The 22,747-nt window shown below is 39.6% G+C and overlaps 1 protein-coding gene across 2 annotated transcripts in view; it reads right to left on the bottom strand.

Moving 5' to 3' along the window:
• Positions 1–2,874: 2,874 nt before the first annotated feature.
• Positions 2,875–22,747, bottom strand: part of stx12 (syntaxin 12) — a 31,892-nt gene continuing 12,019 nt past the window's right edge. For both annotated transcript variants that reach the window (XM_043717308.2, XM_087976724.1), the window contains exons 4-10: positions 20,801–20,894; positions 17,795–17,932; positions 14,891–14,943; positions 13,144–13,249; positions 12,595–12,667; positions 7,119–7,201; positions 2,875–4,960 (exon numbers count right to left, since the gene is read on the bottom strand). In XM_043717308.2, coding sequence (XP_043573243.1) covers positions 4,868–4,960; positions 7,119–7,201; positions 12,595–12,667; positions 13,144–13,249; positions 14,891–14,943; positions 17,795–17,932; positions 20,801–20,894 — 640 coding nt within the window. In that variant the 3' untranslated portion in view covers positions 2,875–4,867. The remainder of the gene's footprint in view (positions 4,961–7,118; positions 7,202–12,594; positions 12,668–13,143; positions 13,250–14,890; positions 14,944–17,794; positions 17,933–20,800; positions 20,895–22,747) is intronic.

Genomic DNA, 22,747 nt, shown 5'->3' with positions numbered 1-22,747 from the left:
CTGAAGTCCATATAGATCACATCTACTGCTCTGCCCTCATCAATCCTCTTTGTCACTTCCTCAAAAAAACTCAATCAAGTTTGTGAGACGATTTCCCACGCACAAAGCCATGTTGACTATCCCTAATCAGTCCTTGCCTTTCCAAATACATGTACATCCTGTCCCTCATGATTCCCTCCAACAACTTGCCCACCACCAACATCAGGCTCACTGGTCATTCCTAGATGTCACAGTAGAGCAAACAAACAGTCAATGGAGAACTTCAAACCAGTGTCTACAGGAAAACACCACATACGGACCAAATATTGCTTCTGTAGTTCAATCATCTCAACACCCACAAACAAAGCTGCATTCGAACATTATTTCAATGAGCCCCCACATACTGCAGCACAGAAGAACTATGAAGAGCAGAGGAAAATCACCTATACAGAGTATTCAAAAAGAATGGGTACCCAATGAACACAGCGCGAAAGTGAGGACTGCAGATGCTGGAAACCAGAGTTTAGATCAGAGTGGTGCTGGAAAAGCACAGCAGCATCCAAGCAGCAGGAAAAATTGACATTTCGGGCAAAAGCCTTTCATTAGGAATGGAGGCAGGGAGCCTCCAGAGTGGAGGGATAAATGGAGGGGAGGGGTGGAGCTGGGACACAGTCCGCCAATTTCTCAGCAGTAAACCCAAACAAGCAGACAAAATGCACCCAGAACCCTAGCCACTTTTCCCTTCATCAATGACATCTTGGAAATGACTGCCAGACTACTCAGACCTCTTTGCATCATGATAGCCCACAAATCCACCAACACACTAAAGTAGCAGCTAATGAACCTCAAAGACCCTGTACAGACAAGCAAGACAAATTTAATTTACAAAATACCATGCAAGAACTGCAACAAACACCACATCGGACAGATAGGCAGAAAACTAGCTACCAGAATATATGAACATCAACTAGCCACAAAAAGACATGACCCACTATCACTAGCATCCTTACTTACAGATGAGGAAGGACACCACTTCGACTGGGACAACACATCCATCCTAGGACAAGCCAAAATATAGACACACACAACAATTCCTAGAAGCATGGCATTCCAACCAGAACTCTATCAACAAACACTGACTTGGAACCCTTCTACCACCCTCTAAGAACAGGAAATGACATCACAAAACCAAAACACAAATAGAAAGTGGGACATAACACCAGCGCTTCACTAGAGGCTCACTGATGATGTTACCTAATATGGTGACAAAATATCCAAAACAAGCCTTCCAGCTCAGCGAGCAAACTTATATCCAGAACCTCAACCTGAGCTACAAATCTTCTCAAAACTCGCTAAAATCAGTTTTAATTTAACCTCACTTGTAAGTTCCTGGCTGAATTTATCAGACTTAGCATTGGATATGTTTTACATTGGGGTATCTGCACACTTCTGTTTAACTGTTGGCATCCCAATAATGGCTGGAAATATAAAAAGGCAAAAATGGAACATCAATGGGTTTTGATAAAGGGATCAGCTGCACAATTGTCAGAAGCAGTAAATTAACAATTACAGACAATTCTTCCCAAGCTGAATTCCCAATTGTGGAAGAGAAATGAAAGATTACTCACATCTTCATACTTCACGAGTCAATATTTGGCTGTAAACAAGATTGCCATAAAGTCAAGAGCTTGTAGCTCACTCCCTGTCATGTTCCCAACATAAATGGAAAATAGGTCTTCAGCCTCTCAAGCCTGCTCCATCATTCGGTAGGAACACAGCTGAAATGATACTCCTCACATTCACCTTCCTGTCTTTTTCTTGTAACTCTTGATTCCCCTATTGATCAAGAATTTATCTCAGCCTTAAAATATACAGAGTCTACCTACGTAATTCTCTGTAGCAATGAGTTCCAAAGACTCAACCTCAGAAGAAATTCCTCATCATCTTACATTAGCACCTCAAAATTGAGGCACCATGCCGTGGTCTCAGACTTTCCCATGAGGGGAACACCTCAGCATTTATCCTTACAAGGACAGTTAAGAATCGTGTGTGTTTCAGTGAGATCAGCTCTCATTCTTCTCAACTCCAATGTGTAGAGTCCCAACCTGTTTAACCTTTGTTCGTAAAACAATACTCCCCTTGTAGGCGATCATAGTGAATCTTCTCTGAATTGCTTTTAATGAAAAAAAAATCACTCCTTAAACAAAGGGACCAAATATGCTCATACTACTTCAGGTGTGGTTTCACCAGCATGGTGTACAGTTGCAGTTAAGACGTCCCTGCTCTTATAATCCAAGATCTTTGAAATAAGGGTTAACACATCTATTAGCCTTCCTGATTACCTGCTGCACCCATGTGCTAGCTTGTGTTTCATGGACAAGTATCCAAAGTCCCTTTGTGTTGCAGCTTTCTTCCATTTATGTACTACAGTAATCACAATTTAATGAAAGAGCAGAGTTAAGCCTAAGACAATTTCAAATTGTAGTATTTACTTTTGGCACATACCCCTAAAGATTCCTTACTTGGGTACACAGGAAATGGGGGAGGTCTCATCTGATGTCTTTCACTATCAAGACACAGGACAGTTTGAAAATCATCCTTAGAAATCAACTCTGCGTTTACCAAGCATGACATTTCAAACCTTATGTTTTCAGATTGAAAGAAGCTACTTGACAATGTGTGCCAAAGTGAAAACGTTCCAGAGTTCTAGCCACATGAAAGACATGATTTGCAATCAGCTGGAGATAGATTGACACTATTTGGAGCTTGCAACGGCTGTGATAACATCCCAGTTTGGCACAATATCAAATTTTGGAATTTGCCTCATGGGGAAGAGCCAACACTTCAAATAAATAATGGAAAAAAGTCAGACAGGTACACAGCACACTGGGCAGGATAGGTAAAACAACACTTTACTCAGATTTTATAAACCAAATACAAATATGTACATGTATCACACAATCAAGGTGGAGGACATTTCTTTATAACAGAATGCCAACATTGTTTTTTAAACTGCTATGTGATATATATCTGATACAAGATAAAGTACAGAGAATGGAATGGCTTAGAGTTGACATTTAAGTTTCAGGTTTCTACTAAACATGGCCACAAAAACATGGAAAGCAGATGGAAATGTTGGCCATTTGTTTGCATTCTGCAAAACAAGTGGGTGCAAAGATGATCAAGGATTTATCTCCAATTTTAAACTTCATTCAGAAAAGCACCCAAAAAAGTTATTCTGTTACACCTGGAGGTGCTATTTTCACATTGGGAAATGTTCATGATTGATTAGGCAAGACAAAAGCAGCTCTAAAAGGACACCAATTTTTGTTTGTTTCTCCAAGTTCTCTTATTCTGGAGAGATTTATTCTTGCTCCCCTCTTGTCCTGAAGATGGAGATTATCTGACAACTTCTACTTCATTTCCAGAGATTGGCTCTATTGATTTTTAGAGAGTTTGAGTGATCTGGTTAATTGACTTGCATGGTCCCTCACAAGGTTGAAACATAACATGTATACATGTATTTGTGATTGCGAATGGATAAGTAAAATCTCAGCAGGGTGCAAAAGGACTTCAAATCCAGAAATCATCATTTTGACGCTTTATTCTATTAGACCAATGTTCACAGGCCAATATATCCCAAGTAACATAAAGCCACCTACATTAAATAACTCCAGCTTGCCCTACAAGCATATGCCATCCTAATCAAAGCTCTGATAGAGATGGCAGTTTATGCTCCGTGGTTCCAACTAAGCTACTTCATGGACAGAAATTAGCAGGTTCAATCAAGAACACAATTTAAATGTGTTCTTAAAATAACTACAGACTATGTGCTGGTATCAAGACGACAGATACATAGCTTTATAGACAAGTGAAAGGAAGTTTAAGGGTGTTGGAATGGATTTCTCACTCCCTCGATTTCTGTTGCATGAATTGAAATTAAGCAATAACACTGAAAGAATTATTAAAATACTAATGTTTTATAAAGAAGCGACAAGACAGTCCTGGGTGTTCTATTATCTTTAGAGCAACTAGTTTCATCTCATTCAATTTTCTTCATTATGACCCTTTGGTTTGATCGTGAATTCTACCATTGGAAAACTAAAATGTAAAATGCTTGAAACAAAGTATTTTGATAAACTGGAAGACTGATATCCATGTGATGGTTTGCAATGTACATCTGATTATGCTAGAGAAACTAAGAATAAAAAAAAACTGGTGATCAATTCAAATCTATTTGACAGGAACAGTTTCATGACAGTAGGGGTTCCAGTTTCTGCTTTTAAATTATTGTACAGGAAGCAGTGATGTTATAATTGCCAAAAGACATTAGATCACTGCAAAATCTACCATAATAGAGTCTGATTATGATAGATGCCAAAAAGGTCACCTTCCATTGCCATTAACACATCTTATGCAGTGTCTCCCTTTTGTTTAAATACAAGGCAAAATATGTTGAATAAATAAATTATACCATAATGTCTTTAGCCAGATGCAGAGGAGAGCAGTGATACTAGTTTTTGATTTGCAAATTGATAAAGTGTAAAATGTAGTGAGTGACATTGATAATCCAAGCCACGTGCACATCATTACAAAATACATTTGATGACATAACTTTATAGACTTATTTCTGTTAAGCAAGTATCATTTTCTTTTAACTCCTGCGAACAAACATAAGGAAACAAGGGGTAAATATTATATTATTGTGCACAAAATAAATAATGCAACCACTTTCTAGGTGTTGGGTCTCATTTCATGAAATTCACAACATACAAGTTACACACCCTCTGAACTGGCAGAAAAAAATAACTGTCCATTGACTTCTGTTGGTGTACAGATCCAATTTTTCCCAATTGAGAGGAGATGTGCAGGATTTTCCATAGAAGCTCTATCTGGATGCCAACCAAATAACAAGGCCCAACACGACACCAACCACTGCAAGAACTATAATCAGAATGCACAACTTCTTGCGGGACTTTTTCTGAAAATACAAAAAATATCACGATGACCAAGTCAATGTCATTCACACTCCATAATGCAAGGCATGTTTTACTGGCAAAAGAATATCTTCCATACAGTGCAGCCATCAGCAGAAAGCACATCTACGTATCGTGGAAGAATTGCATACAAGAAACTCACTTCATATGCTAAGTCTCAAACAAGGAAATTTAATAATATTTTGTCTTTTACTACATAGCAATGACATCCCTTTGAAAGAAACTGGCTAATTCCAGGGGAAGCATTGTGAAATAATGTTCACTAGGAAGTGGAACGAGTAATTTATGCTCACAGATCTGTTTTCCTTTACTGGAAAGGTAGGACTTTACGAAAACAACACAATTCATAGAAGCAAATGAGTGCTCAATATACTGGAAAATGAAGTTAAAATGATTATTGATTTCAGGCAAAATCATCATTACATATAACCCACACAATGTGAAAGCAGGCCTTTCAAAATGGTCACAATTCTTGAACAAGTCAATAAATTTACTATTTAATGTGTGGAGCAACAACTGTCAAGGACATAGCAGAAAAAGGAGCCATCAGCTGCATTTAATTTAACACAGATACACTGCACCATTTCACTGAAGGATCAAGTTCAATAAAACAAAAGATCTTCAATGTTGGAGAGGAGGTTGAAGGATGCAGAATATAAAGCAAATACATTTGAGTATTGCCAAAAAAAAAAGACATTTCCAAGCTTTTTAATCTTGTATTCATCAGGACAATTTGTACGAACGACCAAAGTAAAAAGGTGAAGCAACTTAGTCGGTAAGTGGACTCATTGTTAAGGTGTTGCCATTGGAGAATGTACCGGTTACATGATTGACTGATAACTGCTGGGATTTTGGTGATTGCACACTTACACAGGTGAAATGTGGAAGGCCAGCAAGAAGATCATTAGAATAGTCAAGTTTAGAGGTAACAAAGACAAAGGTTTCAGCAGCAGGCCATTGATCTTAAAAGTTAGCTGCTTCTCTCCCCCCAAGATGTTGCCTGACCTGCTGAATGTTTCTAGCATTTAATTCATACATTTGTTTTAAACTTGAGAAATTTCCCAAGTTTGAGAATTAGAAAAAGACTTAATAAAAGGTAAACCTGAAACAGAAAGGTTGCAGATTCAGGTTCAATGTCTAACCTGTTTAGAGTTAGCACATTACAGTCTGTGAAAGTCAGGCATTGCAATTCGATTAGAATAGTGGAAATCAGCCTCAATTTCTAATACTTGCAAGCATGCTTCATGTGTCTGGATTTTGGAAGGGACGTGATTGGACTGTTTTCCAACAGCTGAACAGCCAGAAAAAGTTGCCAACACTTGCAAAGAAGAATGGTTAATTGGGAGAAATACAATTGGATCAGTGCTGGGGCCTTAGCTAATAACTTGGATGAGTAAAATGAATGTACTATAGCTAAGTTTGCTGGTGACACAAAAAGATAGGTGGGAAGGCAAGTGGTGAGGATGACACAAAGTATGCAGAGGCGTACAGAAAGGTTAAATGAGGGGACAAAAAAAAATCAGATGGAATTTAATGTGAGGAAATGGGTGGTTATGCATTTGAAGAAAGAATAGAGAAGTGAATATTATTTAAATGGAGAAAAGCTGAAAAACTGCAGAAAGCTACTCGAGAGGGATGTGGGATTCCTCGTCCATGAATCACAAAAAAAGCAAGCATCCAAGTTCAGTGGATAACAAAAGGAAGAAAAATGGAATGGTAGCCTTTATTTCAAAGCGAATGAAGTATAAAAGTAAGGCGGCTTTGCTAAAACTATATAAAAGCACTAGTAAGACCACAGCTGGAATATAATTTTGGGCCCCTTATCTAATATAACAGTGGCACTGGAAGCAGTTCAGAGAAGGTTCACTGGGCAATACCAGGTATGGAGTTACTGTCTTATGGTGAGAGATTGAGTTAATTGGGCCTGAACACATTGGAATGTAGAACAATGAGAGGCTGAAAACAGCAACACTTTGTTTTGGACTGTTCTAGCAGTGCTGGCACAAATGAGGGGCCAAGCAACCCTTTGCTATGAAACAAAATTATGATTCTAAAAACCCAAGAACAGAAGTAAATGCTTTGAGAATGTAATGGTCAGGAAATCTGCTATTTCAAGCAAGTTGTCAGAATGTGCAATCTTACCTGATAATAAGCTGCCCTCTGCAACTGGTGGGTTCCTTGTTCAACATGTACTTCTGCACTCTCCACATTTGCTTCTATGCTATCTGCAAGAAGTAGCATAGTACTGTTTTAAATAGAAACTTTCAACCTTTAATACAAACCAAAGGGAAACTGTTTGGTACAAAATAAGTAACAGTTTTGTACAGGTATATTTAACAGTGGAGATGTGGCAGATCTATTTGAGATCAGGGGGCATCCAAAAAGGATTAACAGCTGATGGTGAACAATGACTGCAGCCACTGATAAGAATGTGATAGCAGTCAGTTAGATTTGTTAAGTACGAACAACCAGACATTCAATTAGTAAAATGACTGAGATAGGACTATATATTTCAGGAAGGATATATTGGCCCTGGAGCATGGTCAGAGGTGGTTCATGAAAATGGTCCCAGGAATGAAAAGCTTAACACTCAAATGTTTGAGGACTCTGCGTCAATACTTGGAGTTTAGAAGGATGGGAGGGTGGGGGAAATCTAGTTGAAATATGCAGAATACTGAATGGCCTGGACAGAGTAGATGTTGGAAAGATGTTTCCATTGGTAGGAGAGGCTAGGATCCAAGGGCACAGCCTTAGAGTAAAGGGAAGACCTTTTAGAATGGAGATAAAGAGAAACTTCTTTAGCCAGAGTGTGGTGGATCTATGGAATTCATTGCCACAGAAGGCTATGGAGGCCAGGTCACTGAGGATATTTAAGACAGAGATACATTGGTTCTTGAGTATCAAGAGGATCAAGGGTTATGGGGAGAAAGTGGGAGAATGGGGTTGAGAAACTTATCAGCTACAATTGAATGGCAGAGCAGACTCAATGGGCTGAATGGCCTAATTTTTGCTCATATGTTTATGGTCTTACAAGGAGGATCACAGACATGGCTCAAAAGGAAGCCAATTAACTTAATGTCCTTACTTAGTTCAACTTCAATTCATTTCCTTAGCTCTTTCCTGATGTCACTATAAATAGTTCTTTTACCAAGTCTTCCTTTAATGACTAACGACTCGCTCTTTTAGGGACATCTGCATTACTGTCAGGTTAAGATGCAGACTGGAAGCCAAGGAGTTGATTGTCATTTTAAAATGACAACAAAAAAATAAATAGAATTGCACGCAGACAAGATAAATCACCCCACCCTGCCTCAGTTGTCAGCACAGGTCAGCCCTTTTCCAAAAACCTAAAAAACGAAATACTGCCCCGTGTTAATGAGTTCAGTACAATTACAGCAACGACTACACTTAAAAAAATCTCTTTTGCTGAGGCACCCTTCCCATATTTCGTTTGCTACGTCACCTCCATTGCTTAAAAGCACAAAAAAATTCCAGCTCCCTTCAGTTCAACAGGAGAACTAAATTAGCTTCTAAACATTAACTGTTTATTTCATCACAGACACTGCCAAACCTATTACACTTTTTTTCAGATCTTCAGCAACTGCAGTATTTTGCTTTTACTTTAAAAGCACTTAATTAGCTGTTTGGAAATATCATGAGGTTAAGAAAGGGGCTTGTTTAATGCAAATGCCTTTTTAAAAATACTAATTGTTCAAATCTGGAGGGCAGGTGTGGGGACATTTATAAGTTTACTCATAGAAGGGGCTAGCTTCTCAGGTTTGGGCCAACCACATTGTCTGTTCTGCTGCTACCAGAGACATGGCTAAAAGAGAGGGGATTGGCTTTTTAATAATCAGAGATATTGATGTTTTAGATGAGATAGAGGAGGGAGCAAAAAGAGGTAGGGGATTTGCATTACTGGTTAGGCAACATATCACAGCTGTGTTGAGGGACGACACACTGGAGGGATCTTACAGCAAGGCATTATCGGTAGAGCTCAGGACTAGGAAGGAGTAATCACATTGCTGGGATTGGGGACAATATTTCATCCTCACTAACACAACACTGGAGTTCCCCAGCCTCAGCCTCTTCTGTACTCATTGTATACCCATGACTGCGTCACCAAATACCAGACTAATGCCATTTACAAGTTCGCTGATGACACCACCATAGTCAGTCGAATTTCTGTGGTGACAAAACAGACTACAGACAGGAGGTGAAAGACCTGGAAAAATGGTGCACTGAAAGCAACCTAGCTCTCAATGCCAGCAAAACCAAAGGAACTCTTTGGCTTTCGACAGGATGTTACTCATGACCCCCTACACATTAACAGCACAGAGGTGGAATGAGTGAAGAGTATCAAGCTCCTGGGAGTGGTCACCCACAAGATTTTTTGGAGTCTTCATGTGGACGCATTGGTTACAAAAGGCCCAACGATTCTTCTTCCTCAGACAGCTGAGGAAATTTGGCATGATGGTGAATACCTTTGCCAACTTTTACAGATGTGCCATCGAGAGCATTCTGTCTGGATGTATCACTGCCTGGTATGGCAACTGGACCATTCAAGATTGAAGACAGTTACTGAGGGTGGTGAACTCGACTTGGACAATCACAAAGGTCAATCTCCCATCTACAGAATCCATCTACCAGACCCACTGTCAAGGAAAGGCCGCCAGCATTCTCAAAGATCCATCCCACCCGGGCAATCTTCTTCTACAACCTCTACCATTAGGGAGGAGGTACAGAAGCCTGGACACATGCACCAGCCGGTTTCGAAACAGTTTCTACCCTACTGTTAGAACACTGAATGGATTCTCGAACTCTTAACATTCGCCTGTACCTATGTTTTTATTGTTGCTGCTGTTTACCTATTATTTACTTATCTATGCTACTTAACTCTGATCTGCCTGTAATGCTCAAGACAAAGCTTGTCACTGTGCCTCGGATGTGTGACAATAGATTCAATTCAATTCAATTCAATGCTATACACCTCCCAATTGCCAGCGGGAAACAGAAGAGATAGCCAGTCAGATACTGAAAAGATGTGAAAATAACAGAATTGTGGGGAGTCTTCCTAACTTCTCTCATATTGACTGGGACTCTTAGTGCTGGGGGTTGAATGGGAAGTAATTTGTTAAGTGCGCCAAGAGAATTTTTTTGAAACAGTATGTGGATAGTCCAAAGGAGGGGGCGAAATGGACTTGGTATTGGGAAATGAGCCCAGCTAGGGGAGTATTTTGGGAATCGACCATAATTCCACAACTTTTCATAAAATTATGTACAAGGACAAGAGTGGACCTTGGATGAAGTTGTTAATTTTTATTTTGGTGGGGGGAGGGGGTTGGTGGCAGTGGAGGGAGGCCATTTATAACTAAATTATAACAAGAATTGGAGAATGTGGGAGCAGCTGTTTGAGGGTAAATCCACATTTGACATGCAGGAGTCTTTTAAAGATCAGATGATTAGAGTGCAGGGCAGGTATGTTCCTGTGAAAATGAGGGACAGGAATGGCAGGAATCATAAACCTTGCATGGCAGTGAAACTTATCAGCTTAGTCAAAAAAAGGAAGCATACTTAGATGCCTAAGCAACTAAAAAGAAACAAAGTCCTTGAATATTCAGAAAGTACAAAGCAGCTCAAACAAGGAGTTAGGAGGGCTATGAAATGTCATGAGTCAGCGAGGTAAAGGAAAATCCCAAGGCATTTTACTCATATAGGAGGAGCAAGAGGGTAGCTAAAAAAGAGTGGCCTACACAAGGATGAAGTGGGGAGATTGTGTGAAGCTAGAGGAAATGTGCGAGATCCTTAATGAGTACTTTACATCAGTATTCAAAGGAATGGTATGTGATGGATACTGAGGTTAGTAAAAAGTGTGTGAATGCTCTTGAGCAGGTCAAAAAAAAAGAGAAAAGTAGTAGTGTTGGGTGTCTTGAAATAAGATAGACAAGTTCCCAGGGCTACAGGGGATCTATCCCTGGATATTGTGGGAAGCAAGGGAGAAAATAGCTGGGGACTTAACAGATATCTTTGCATTCTCTTTGCCCTCAAGCAAGCTTCCAGAGGGCTGAAGAATAGCCAATTTTGTTCTTTTGTTTAAGAAGGTAAATAGAGATAATCCATGTAATAACAGGCCACTGAGCCAGATTTCAGTGATGGGGAAATTGTTGAAGGTAAATGAGACACAGGATTTATTTACATTTGGAAACAAATTGACTTGTTAGTGATAGGCAGCATAGGTTGGTGCTGGGGAGACCACATCTCACCAATTTGATTGAGTTTTTTGAGGTGTCAAGAATGATTAATGAGGGAAGGGCAGTGGTTGTTGTCTACATGGACTTTAAGGCATTTGATAAAGTACCTCATGCAGGCTGGAAAAAAGGTAGAGTCTCATGGTATCTGGGTGAGCTGGCTCAATGGATACAAAACTGGTCATAGACGGCAGAGTAGCGGTGAAAAGTTGCTTTTTGGAATGTAGATCAGCAAACAGTAGGGTTCCTCAGGATTCAGGGCTGAGATCATATATAAATAAAATGGTCTGGAGGAACCGTAGATGATCTGATTAGAGAATTTGTGGGTGACACCAAAATTGGAGAAGCTGCAGATAGTGAGGATTGTCAAAGGATATAGTGGGATATATATAGATTGCAGAATTGGGCAGTGAAATGGCAGATGGAGTTTAATCTGGACAAATGCGAGGTGATGCATCTTGGAAGATTAAATTCAGGTGCGAATTATATAATAAATGTCAGAACCCTTGGGAGCAATGACATACAGAGGGAGCCAGGGAAACCGGTCCACAGATTCCTGAAAGTGGCAACACAGGTAGAGAAGGTGGGCAAGAAGGCGGGCAAGAAGGCATATAGCATGCTTGCCTTCATTAACCAGAGTACTGAATATAAAAATTGACAACTTATGTAACAGCTTTACCAAACTTTAGTTAGGCCACATTAGAAATATTGTGTAGAGCTCTGGTCACCACACTATGAGAAGGACGTGGATTTTTTGGAGAGGATGCGGAGAAGGTTTATCATGATGTTGCCTGGTCTGGAAGGTTTCAGTTATCAGGAGAGGTTGGGTAAACTTGGATTTTTTTCACTGGAAAGTTGGAGGCTGAGAGGGTGACGTGATAGAGGTCTACAAAATTAGGAGAGGCATAGATAGGATGCATGGCTAGAGGCTTTTTCCAAAAGTGGGGGGAGAGTAAAACGATAAAAGGTCAACTACAAGACGGCACAGGTTCAAAAAAGAGAGGGGGGATATTTAGGGGAGAAATGCAGGCAAAACTTTTCACAGAGGGTGGGTTCCTGGAATGCACAGCCTACTATAGTGGTGGAAGCAGGCACATTAGCAATGTTTAAGGCCTATCTTAATAGACATGAATGGGAGGCAAACAAAGGAACAGAAAATGCACGTGGGTAATTGAGCATGGGTGGTCGAAGGGTCTGCTCCTGTGCTGTACTGAATTGTAATGTATTCTATTTATCCAAGAGTGCTACAGCTGGCCAAGGTGCCCATGATGCTGATATAGGGGAATTACAATTTCCAGCATCACTATTTTTTAACCTGATGAACGTAAAAGGTCATACAAAAAGACAAGTATCTAAGAGTAATAATTTACCAATCATATCTCCTTGATCATGGATCATCATTGCCAAGTCTTTAAAAATCTGGTTGACATCCAAGATGTTAGCCTGGACAAGAGAAGAAAGAAGTTTGAACTATGATAAGATGAAAGTCTACACAATTCACATGAGATGTCAACAACTTATAACAGGTACAACTTAAAAATTATTCTGGGTGTTTTAATTCACCCTACAGGGGCCATTTCTACTACTGGTGAACTTGTCATATATCACGTATCATCCACTTTGGAAAGTATAATGCATGGGATGGGAAGAACTCAAAAGACACCAGATCAAATAAAACATGGTGAAATGACTGAAGCAACAAATTAAATTTTCACAGCCATCTCTGCCTCCCACCCCAAATTTAATACATTTTTGAATTAGAAATGTGATTTAAATGCAAGAATACCAGAAGATGACAATCGGCAAACAAATTGATAATTAACAGCATTTGCACTAGTCTACTTGTGATACCCTTATATCCCACAAACTCCAAAGACATATTACTTAAATATATTCAAATAGACAAATTAAAACCAAACCTCAAGTTGTTGGATTGCTGTCTCTCGTTCCTTGATGAGTTCCAGGTCTTCTTCAGTTATTGCAACCTCTTGAGATTGAGCTTGTGTCTGATTCCAGTCTTCATTACTAAGAGAATAAAATCTTTAATTCAGCACAACTTTTAAAATGTGCTTTTATGACAAATGTATATCTACCAGAGGGATATTGGTGCTACAGAATGAGGGAATTTGAAGGTCCCAACATTTAACCCTATTTTTGATTCATACCTCAAAATCTAACAAACATGTGAAAGAATCTTCTCCTTATTGCAAAAATCAGGCACTTTTCCTGCCTTATGAGTCACAGCGTCTACCTGGTTAAGATTCTGGATGAGATGGCCAAAGGTGTGTTTATGCACTAAGCCCACAGTCAGAGGGAGGTAATCTTTGTTCAATGGGAGGCATTATTGCTAGACTAAAATAAAAGCAAATTACTGCGGATGCTGGAATCTGAAGCCAAAAGAGAAAATGCTGGAAAACCTCAGCAGGTCTGGCAGCATCTGTAAGGAGAGAAAAGAGCTTTGTCAAACTGCTTTGACAAAGGATCAGTTAGACTCGAAACGTCAGCTCTTTTCTCTCCTTACAGATGCTGCCAGACCTGCTGAGATTTTCCAGCATTACTGGTAGACTATTAACTCAGGGAGCCAGATTATGGTCTGGAACTTTGGTTCAAACCCTGTCATGGCAAATTCAATAAAAATTCAGAATTAAGACTCTAATGACGACTATGAAACCATTGTCAATTGCCGGAAAAAACCCCATGTCTTTTAGGGATGGAAATCTGCCATCCTTACCCAGTCTGGCCTACATGCGACTCCAGATCCACAGGAATAGGATTGACTCAACTGCTCACTAGGCAATAAAGGCTTGCCACTTCTCATGAATGACCAAAACCAAAGGAGGTAGATTTATAACTGAATCCCAGAAGTGAAAAAAACAAACTACCCTTATTTCAGTATCCAGCTCCCATCACAAAGAATGTTCAAGGAGTTTTTCTGATAACTGCATTTGGTACTGTTATGGTTGTAGTTACTACTTAAACAAGTCAAATAGCAATATGAAACCTGGCTTGATGAATTAAATTTCATTTTTTGCAGGTTTGTTACTGCAGTTCTTTGACAGAAAAGTGGTTTATAACAAAATGTATAAAGCGCAATTTAGAAAGATTATAAACCCCTTTTTCAGCAATATCCTTCATTGTCACTCAATCCATGGATTATTAGTCCTATCCTAACTTTTAAAAGTTATTTAACTAAACAACCTTTACATACATTCACCAAACAGGATTCTCTCAGGTATCATCTCTCCTACTGGTGTGCAAATACAAGGTACTTCACTTGCTTTTCCAAATGAACTAAAAACTCCTGTCTATTTAAACTGCTAGAATAGCTTTAAAGATTTCTTCCTAGCTTCATTAGCCTGGACTGCACAAACTAAATTCTTTTGCTGGTATTAAACTGTTCTTCTCAAATAAAACCCAATTGTAGAAAGACTGATCAGAGGCCACGTCATAGGAGTTAGACATTTTAAAAAAAATTCAATGAATTGCCCAGGTAGTTACTCCAACCAGTTTTAGACACGTGTTCTTGGCAAGGATATTCCAACGTGGTTCAAAAATGACTGACTTCTTTTGAAAGAAAGACACCATTGCAGGACTAAAACCCAAAGCCATACCTCTGCTTTAAAATCCAAATTCCCAAATGATAATATATTGTTTTAATTACAGTACCTTTCAAATGATACAAGTGGTTCCTCTTTGGCCTCATCATCACTGAAACCACTCTGGAAATAGAAACATTTTAATAACAAAATTGTTGCACTACTATCCTGAGTATTTAAAGAGATTGGGGCAAAAAGGACAAAGAAGAAACATATTCAGAGCTTGACTAGAATTGTCTTGGTTCCCACTTCAAACCTGACATGTCCCACTTATGCCAGTCAGCAAATGAGTGGAAGACTGCACAGACATTGCCAACTCATATTTCAAAGACATTTGCCTGCCAAGTGAAGATCTTTTATTCCACCCATCCCCCCCATCATAAACCACATTCTAGTTTGCATATAAATTGTCACTTGTTCAAAAAAAAAAGAGGTCCTACAACAACAAGCCAAACAAATGAAAAACATTAGCATATTTAATGTCCCACTCTAATTATAAACAAAGATTTCCAAACTTCAAACTACTGATAACTGACATTAGGATCGAAATAAATTGTGAAAAGGTTTTCAGCTGCTAATCCAGATTTGTTTATTTCTTGCAGATATAAAACATATGGAAATGTAAACTGAAACCTCATTTATAAAACTTGCTGCTGCTCCTCAAAAAACATTTAGCAACAGCATTGACATCTCCTGTTCCACCAGCTTGTACTAAAACTAGAAACAAATAGCTCCAGAGACCCAGATAAAGCTGTGGGGAGTTGGTTGCAAAAACCATTACAGGTGATGAAATCTGAATTTTAATAAGCATAGAAATAAATTTAAAAAAAAAGAGTCTATGATAACCCTCAAACCATTGTTGGTCAGTGAATAAAAAAAAAAGTCAATATCTGTTAGAGACATCTGATGCTCTTATCTAGTCTGGCCCATACGCAGCTCCAGACTCTCAGCAATGTGGGTTGACTCTCAACTGTCCTCTGAAACAACACAGGGAACTAGTGTACGTCTCAAAACTGGAATGACCACCTGGCATTGATGTAGGTACTAGAAACTACAATGGCAAACTCAACTGTCGACTTTGCGAATTAGTAACATCTGGGGGCTAGTGCCAAAATTGGCATGGTTGTCTCACAGGTTAAGTCAAGCAACAGCATGACATTCATATTCATGAAAGGATACCCTACAAAAGTTCCAGGCAACACTATGATCATCCCTGGACTTCAGAGGTGGCAGAACAGTGGTACGTAATCAGGAGTGAAGTGCACGGAGACCTCATCATTAACTTTGGACCCCACGAAGTCTCAATAGTATGAGGTCAAATGTAGGCAAGAAAACCTTGCGTTGATTACTATGTACTGACCAAACTCAGCTGACAAATATTAAGCAGAAGACTCATCGAACTTTCTTCACCATCCAACACAATCACGGTTGCTCCTCTAGCTCAAAAACATACTTCTCCTCTCTCCCCATATTCCTTGACATTTTTAATCTATACAAATCTCAAGTGTATACGGTGACTTGACTTCCACAGCCTTCCGTGGTAGAGAATTTGGAAGGATCATCATTGAGTTAAAAAGTATTTCTTCATCCAAGTCCAAAATACCCTATTATTTATCTGGAGAATGTGACCCCTTGCATTGGACTCTGGCTAGTGAGACATCATCTCTGTATCAAGTCTGGTCAGCCGCAGCAGAATTTAAACAATTCAATTAACTCCCCCCTCATTCTTCTAAACTGATAAATAATTGACCCAATCTCTCCTCAGATGAAGAATGTACCACCCTAGGAATCAGACTGGAGAAATCAGTACTCTTCCAGCTTGACCACTACTTGAAGTAAGTATGAAGGGCGTCAATGGTGCAGAATATACTGAGGAGCACTTAATTATCCGTCACCAAAAGTGACTTGACAGCACCAATATGGACAGAGCTGATCATATCCTAACAAATACAGCTATCAGACTTGATCTGCAACAGGTGGTGAAGGAACCAAGACAGGTATATCTGTCCACAAAGTATCAGTAGGAATAACTGCTGGAAACAAAATCCTCTCCTTACATTGAGGATAGCCTTTATCATGTTGTGTGGTATGTGGTAGTACCACCATGCTAAATGGTATAGATTTCAGATAGATCTAACTCCAGAAGACATGGCATCCATGAAGCACTATGGGTCATCTGCAGACTTCCACTCCAACAAAATCTACAACGGCATGGCCTGACATATTTGCACTATACAACATCCTTAACAATTAAGCTGAATATTATGCCCTGACATCGGGTCACATGAAGGATGCCCAAGGAGGGAGACATGCCTCAATAGGGAGATCGGAGGTATATAACCTTACCAAATGTACAGTGGACAGTCAAAACATACATTTTGATTGCAGTTCCACTGGGAGTACGATTCTACTAGCAAGTCTCAACAATATGCATCCCATAATCCCCCCCCCCCCCCACCCAAAAACCCATGTCCTTGAAGAATTACACTTCTGTATGAAGATAAGGCAGCTGCTGTAGGAATACCTGCGCCACTTGGACTGCAGTTGTTTAAGGCGGTAGCTCACCACCACCTACGAGGACAATTACTGCTTAGCAACAAATTCTGGCCTGACCCAGCCCAGTCAGCGAAACGCACATTACCTTAATACAAAATATACTGCAGGTTTTTGGGTTTGCAGTGGATAAAAAGGGAAGAATACACGTGAGCGAAACCAACATCAACCTAGTTACCAAATTAGGAAATTAAGTCAGTAACCACGGACTGGCAACAGCATACATGACTTCAGCAACTCACCAAGGCTTCTTTGAAAGCACCAAGTCTGCAAATTCTACCACCTAGGAGACTAGGGCAGCACATGCATGGGACCACCACCACTTATATAATCTTCATCATACAGGGTGATCTAGGTGAGCAGAGAATCTGATTGCCAGTCTACTAGATTAAGTTAGTATTTATGGACTATTTTTACTTACTGAGAGGCGTGATGCTGCTCTCGCTCTTGCTACAGACTCTTTCTCCTTTTCTGCAGCTTTCCGCTGTGCTGCTTGGAAGTTGTTCAGAGCTACAGAAAATTCATTCATGAGTCGCTCCTTCTGCATTCGCTGCTGACGCTGAAGTTACAAAAAAAAATTTAATCTTCAGAACTTTAAAAAATTGCATGACATTTTTACATGCTTAACCTTTGTTTTAGAGCATGCATGGCCAAAGTTACGGATTTAATGTAGTTCCGTTCATCCATTTAACATTAGGGATTCTTCCTACAAATATGTTGAAGAAATGCTACTCCAGATGGAAGGCAAAATACTTTCAACTTCTGAAAATATTGTTAACTCTCTCCTATTCCACATTATGAAAAGAGAAGACATATGCTGCTATTATGCAACAATGTCTCATGTTTGTTGGATGACTTATACATGCACAGAAGGCTTTCACGAGTACCTATTTGATAAATTTATCAGAGACCTCCCAGGTCACATCTCAACAATTGCAGCCAAACCGGCAAATGGTAGAGTAGCTAATTACTATGAAAAAGGGCTTTTAAGTCTGGTAATGAGCCAATGCTGGTCTTGGATGTAAAGACGAGACACTCTTGGGGGAAAACAAAACTGAACAGAATGATTTTTAAATATTTTTCAATTTAAAAAGAGGTGGTGTGAGGTCTTTAAAATTATGATGGGTTGAACAGGTCTGCAGAGGCTATGTTTCCACTTATGGGAGAATTCAGAACTTGATCTTAAATACAAGATGATACACCAATAGGGAAACAGGAAAACTTTTTACTCAAGAGAGCAGAGAGTGTGGAACTCATTACGACAGAAATTAGTTGAGGAAACTAGCTTAGCTGTTTTCAAAAGGGAGCTATTGACCACATGAGAGAAAAGAAACTGAAAACTAACTTGGAATGCTCCATACAGGAATGTATGATTAAGCAACCATTTGACTCAGACTGCTTTGCCCTTCAATAAGATCATTGAAGATCTGTTTGTGGTCTGAACTCCAGTTTCCTATTTGTGCTTCCATAACCTTGGACTCCCTTGTCTATCAAGTAGATGGCTAACCGAGCCTTCAATAAATTCAATGACCCCACCTCCACTACTTTCTGGGAAAGAAAAGTCCACAAATGAAAAAGTTTTCGTCATCTCCAATTTAAAATCAGGACCTTTATTTCAAGATGTGTTCCCTAGATCTTATCTACTCCAAAAAGAGAGAACACCTTCTTGGTATCCTCTCTATTAAGTACATTCAAGATAAAATGTATTAAGTAAAATCACCTTGCATTCTTGACTAAGGACAGGTTCAATTTTTCTTCATAAGATAGGACCGTCATCCCTTCAGCAGCTGAGTGAACCTTTGCTGAACGACTAACACAATTACCTGTTCTTTTAAAATCGAAAGGACAATATAACTGTACAAAGCTCCAGATATGGTCTTACCAACTCCCTGTACATTCTAGTCCCCTGAACTTCCTGATCACTTGCTGAACGTGCCAAATTTTTGCCCATTCACTTAACTGGTCTTCATGTCTCGCAGACTTTCTAGATTTTCCAAGATAACTTGATGTTTTTCAAAGCATCCTACTGGATTCTAGCAATTTGTGTAAGACAGATTTTAGTCTACCTATCTTATAAATCTACTTTATCTGCTTTCAATTTCTTTCCTTTCTTGAATAAAGGTGTTACATTACCTAATTTTCCAATTCATTCAGACCCTTCCAGAATCTAAGGAACTTTGGGAATGGTAATCAACGCAGCCATCATTGCTGTAGTTCTAGGAGGGAGGGTAAAAAACATTTTTTCTCTGAAGATTGAACATCTCCGGAATTTCCTTCCTTGTAAGGCAGTGGATTCAGAATCTTCAAATATTTTTAAGGCAGAGGTTAAAAGATTCTTGATTATCAATAAGAAGAAAGTTTTTTGGGGGTATATAGGAGTAGAGTTGAGGTTAAAATCAGATCACTCATGATTTTTACTGAACGGCAGCTCAAGCCTGAAGGGCCAAATGACTTAGTTTGTTCCTTGGTCATTGGTCCGTGGGATACTGGTCTTTTAAGTCTAACAATTTCTCAGTACCTTTTTTCTTAGTGATGGTACTTGTTTTTAAGTTCTTGTCACATGTTCACCTCCTAATTTGAAATAAGGTAGATAGAATAGGAGGAAGCAGACAGAATATAACTAACGGCAGAGACTGATTTGGCCAAGCAACCTGTTTCTGTGCTGTATTTTTTATTCAAAGGCTGAATAGAGCTGTGGAAAGCCATTAACCTAGACCCATCATGGTGAAGTCACTCACTGATACTCAGGCTTTTACAATGAATTATTGACAAAAATATTGCACACACTATCAATGCACATTAAAATACAAAGGGGATTAATGTCCATAGATAAAAGCCTGCTTTGATCAAATATTTGGCTAGAGACAAAGAAAAAACTGTAGATGCTGGAATCCAAAGTAGACGGACAGGAGGCCGGAAGAACACAAAGCCAGGCAGCATCAGGTGCTTAAGTCAATGTTTCGGGTATAATCCTTCTTCAGGACCATTTCCCTTAACTCCTTACGATGCATTATACGGATAGGCTTGATAGCCAGCAGCATTGTAATACCTCAAGCTATGGGTCAAATATTGAAGACAGCATGTAATATAAAAATATCAAAATTTGTACCGAAACAAATCTGTTCAAGTGAATAGTACACTGAAATGGCCGAATACAATTGGACTCTAAGCTCAGAATGACTCCTGCATTTTATTCCCTCAGGCCTATTGTTTTGGCTAAAGGGAAAACTATTAATTTCTAATTAACTGTCAAATGACAGGATATATAAGCGAGTTGAGCTTGTGTTAACTAGGAACTGTACTAAAATGACATCTCACTTCCATTCTAGAATGACAAGACTGTATGAGCAAGGACCATCATTTTTTTTGTTTGATCAGATTACAATTAGGGTACCACATGGTAGGTCGCCTGTGCAACCAAATATACCTGTTCATTGTATGCTAAAGGCAATGATCCAAGTTCCTTCAGGTGTTTATTGGTTTCCTTGGCAAGCTGGTTTGTACTGTGTTGCAGCTGTTGTCTAGAAGAGGATAAACATTTAAATAAGATGGAAATTTTAAAAACTCATTTTAAGCCAAATAGGTATTTTCTAAAACCTAAGCAATCTAATCAGACTCACGCCTCTCAAGTTTTGCATTGAGTTTGCATCGAGTTTGCATCAAGTTCTCAGTTGAATAATTATTTTGTACTTTAGTTTTTTTTTCTTAAAAAGGACGACTTCATGAATATATTACACATTTGATTTTTTTTAAACAGCATTTCCCATAACTCCTTGTTCTATCCCCTCTAACGTGACTTCTGTCAAAGATGGCAATATCTATTCAGCAGTCCATTTTTTCCACCACTGTCTGAACCCATACCCTCAAAATGCCATTCACACTCCATTATACTGCTGGCCTTTAACCATCTCCCTACCTGCTGCTGAAACCCACACGCAGTCCCTTGCAACCTCCAGACTCAACTACCCCAATGCACTCTTGGCTGGTTTTCTAGCTTTCATTCTCCATAAAGCACAGCTTTATCTGCTATCTATATTCACACACCATCTTCATTAGCTTAAATTGGTTCCAGGTTCCAAGTTAAAATTTTCATATCTAAAATTTTTCAATTTCCATTTCTCTAATCTCATTTAATCATAACTCACTCAAAACATTTCTTTCCTCCCACTAGGTCTTCCTCCGAATCCCACATTTGGGCACAGCCCTTGCCCAAAGGACTAAAGTTTGATAATGCTCTTCTTATAAATGTTGAGCATTCTTTTTAAGACAGTGGCCAAAGTTTAGCAGGTAAGACCACAAGAATATTTCTATTTCTCTCGGCAGAATCTGAAACGTGACATGAGTATTTAAAGGCAGTTATGTTAGTGCCAACTGAAGAACTTTTGATGCCATCATTGTTGAATTTCTGAAACTTTATATCTTGCCTTTGACCTTAGACTTAAGGAGCACCAGCAGTGAAATCAAAACACAAAGTATGACAAACATGACTGCACATATTTCAATCAAAACACTGCAAAAAGGTTACTGCAGCAGCAGCCAACAATAGGTGGAGATGGTGACAGTAAGGACTGCAGATGCTGGAAGCCAGAGTCAATAGATGTGAAGCTGGATAAGTACAGCAGGTCAGACAGCATCTGAGAGCGAGAAAGCAAAATAATTGGGCAGACAAGGAAATGACAAAAGGTCAGCCTGGGAGAATGAGCAGCTGTTAATGGGAACCAGTAATGGCTGACAATGGTTTGTTTGCAGTAAGAGCCCATGTGATGACAAGGCCTGATATGTGGGAGTTGGGATAAGGACATGGAAGGTGTACAAGTGCTTAAATTCTTGTGCACGGTATTGAGTCCAGAATGTTGTAGACCAGAGATGTCGGCCAGGGAAGATGGTGGGTATTGAAGTGGCAGGTAATCAGAAGCTCTGGATCATTTCTGTGGACAGAACGTAGGTGTTCTGTAAAGCAGGTGCCCAACCTGCGCTTCATCTCCCCACTGCAGAAGAGACCACGTTGTGAGCACCGATTGAATAGACAAGATTGAATGAAGTGGAGGCAAATTGCTGCTTCGCCTGCAAGTGTGTATGTGGGGCCCTGGACATAGACAAGGGAGGAAGTAAATGGGAAGGTATTGACCTTCTGAAATTGCAAGAGTGCTGTGGGGGTGTGGGAAGTGTTGGAAGTGGAGGAAGAGTGGAGTGGAGGAGGAGTGGATCAAAGTCTCCCAGAAGGAATACTCCCAGCTGAACATTGACAAGGGTGAGGAGGGGGCGTGTGTGTCTGATCGTAGCATCCCACTGGAGGTGGTAGAAATGGTGACTGATGATCCTTTGAATGTGGATGCTAGTGGAATGGTAGGTGAGGACAAGGAGAACCCTATCG

This window comes from Chiloscyllium plagiosum, unplaced genomic scaffold (assembly GCF_037043375.1).
Source record: "Chiloscyllium plagiosum isolate Xiang-an unplaced genomic scaffold, Cpla_swu_hap1 HiC_scaffold_30, whole genome shotgun sequence".
In the NCBI taxonomy this organism is placed as follows: Eukaryota; Metazoa; Chordata; class Chondrichthyes; order Orectolobiformes; family Hemiscylliidae; genus Chiloscyllium; species Chiloscyllium plagiosum.
This window is presented reverse-complemented; position numbering and strand designations above follow the sequence as displayed.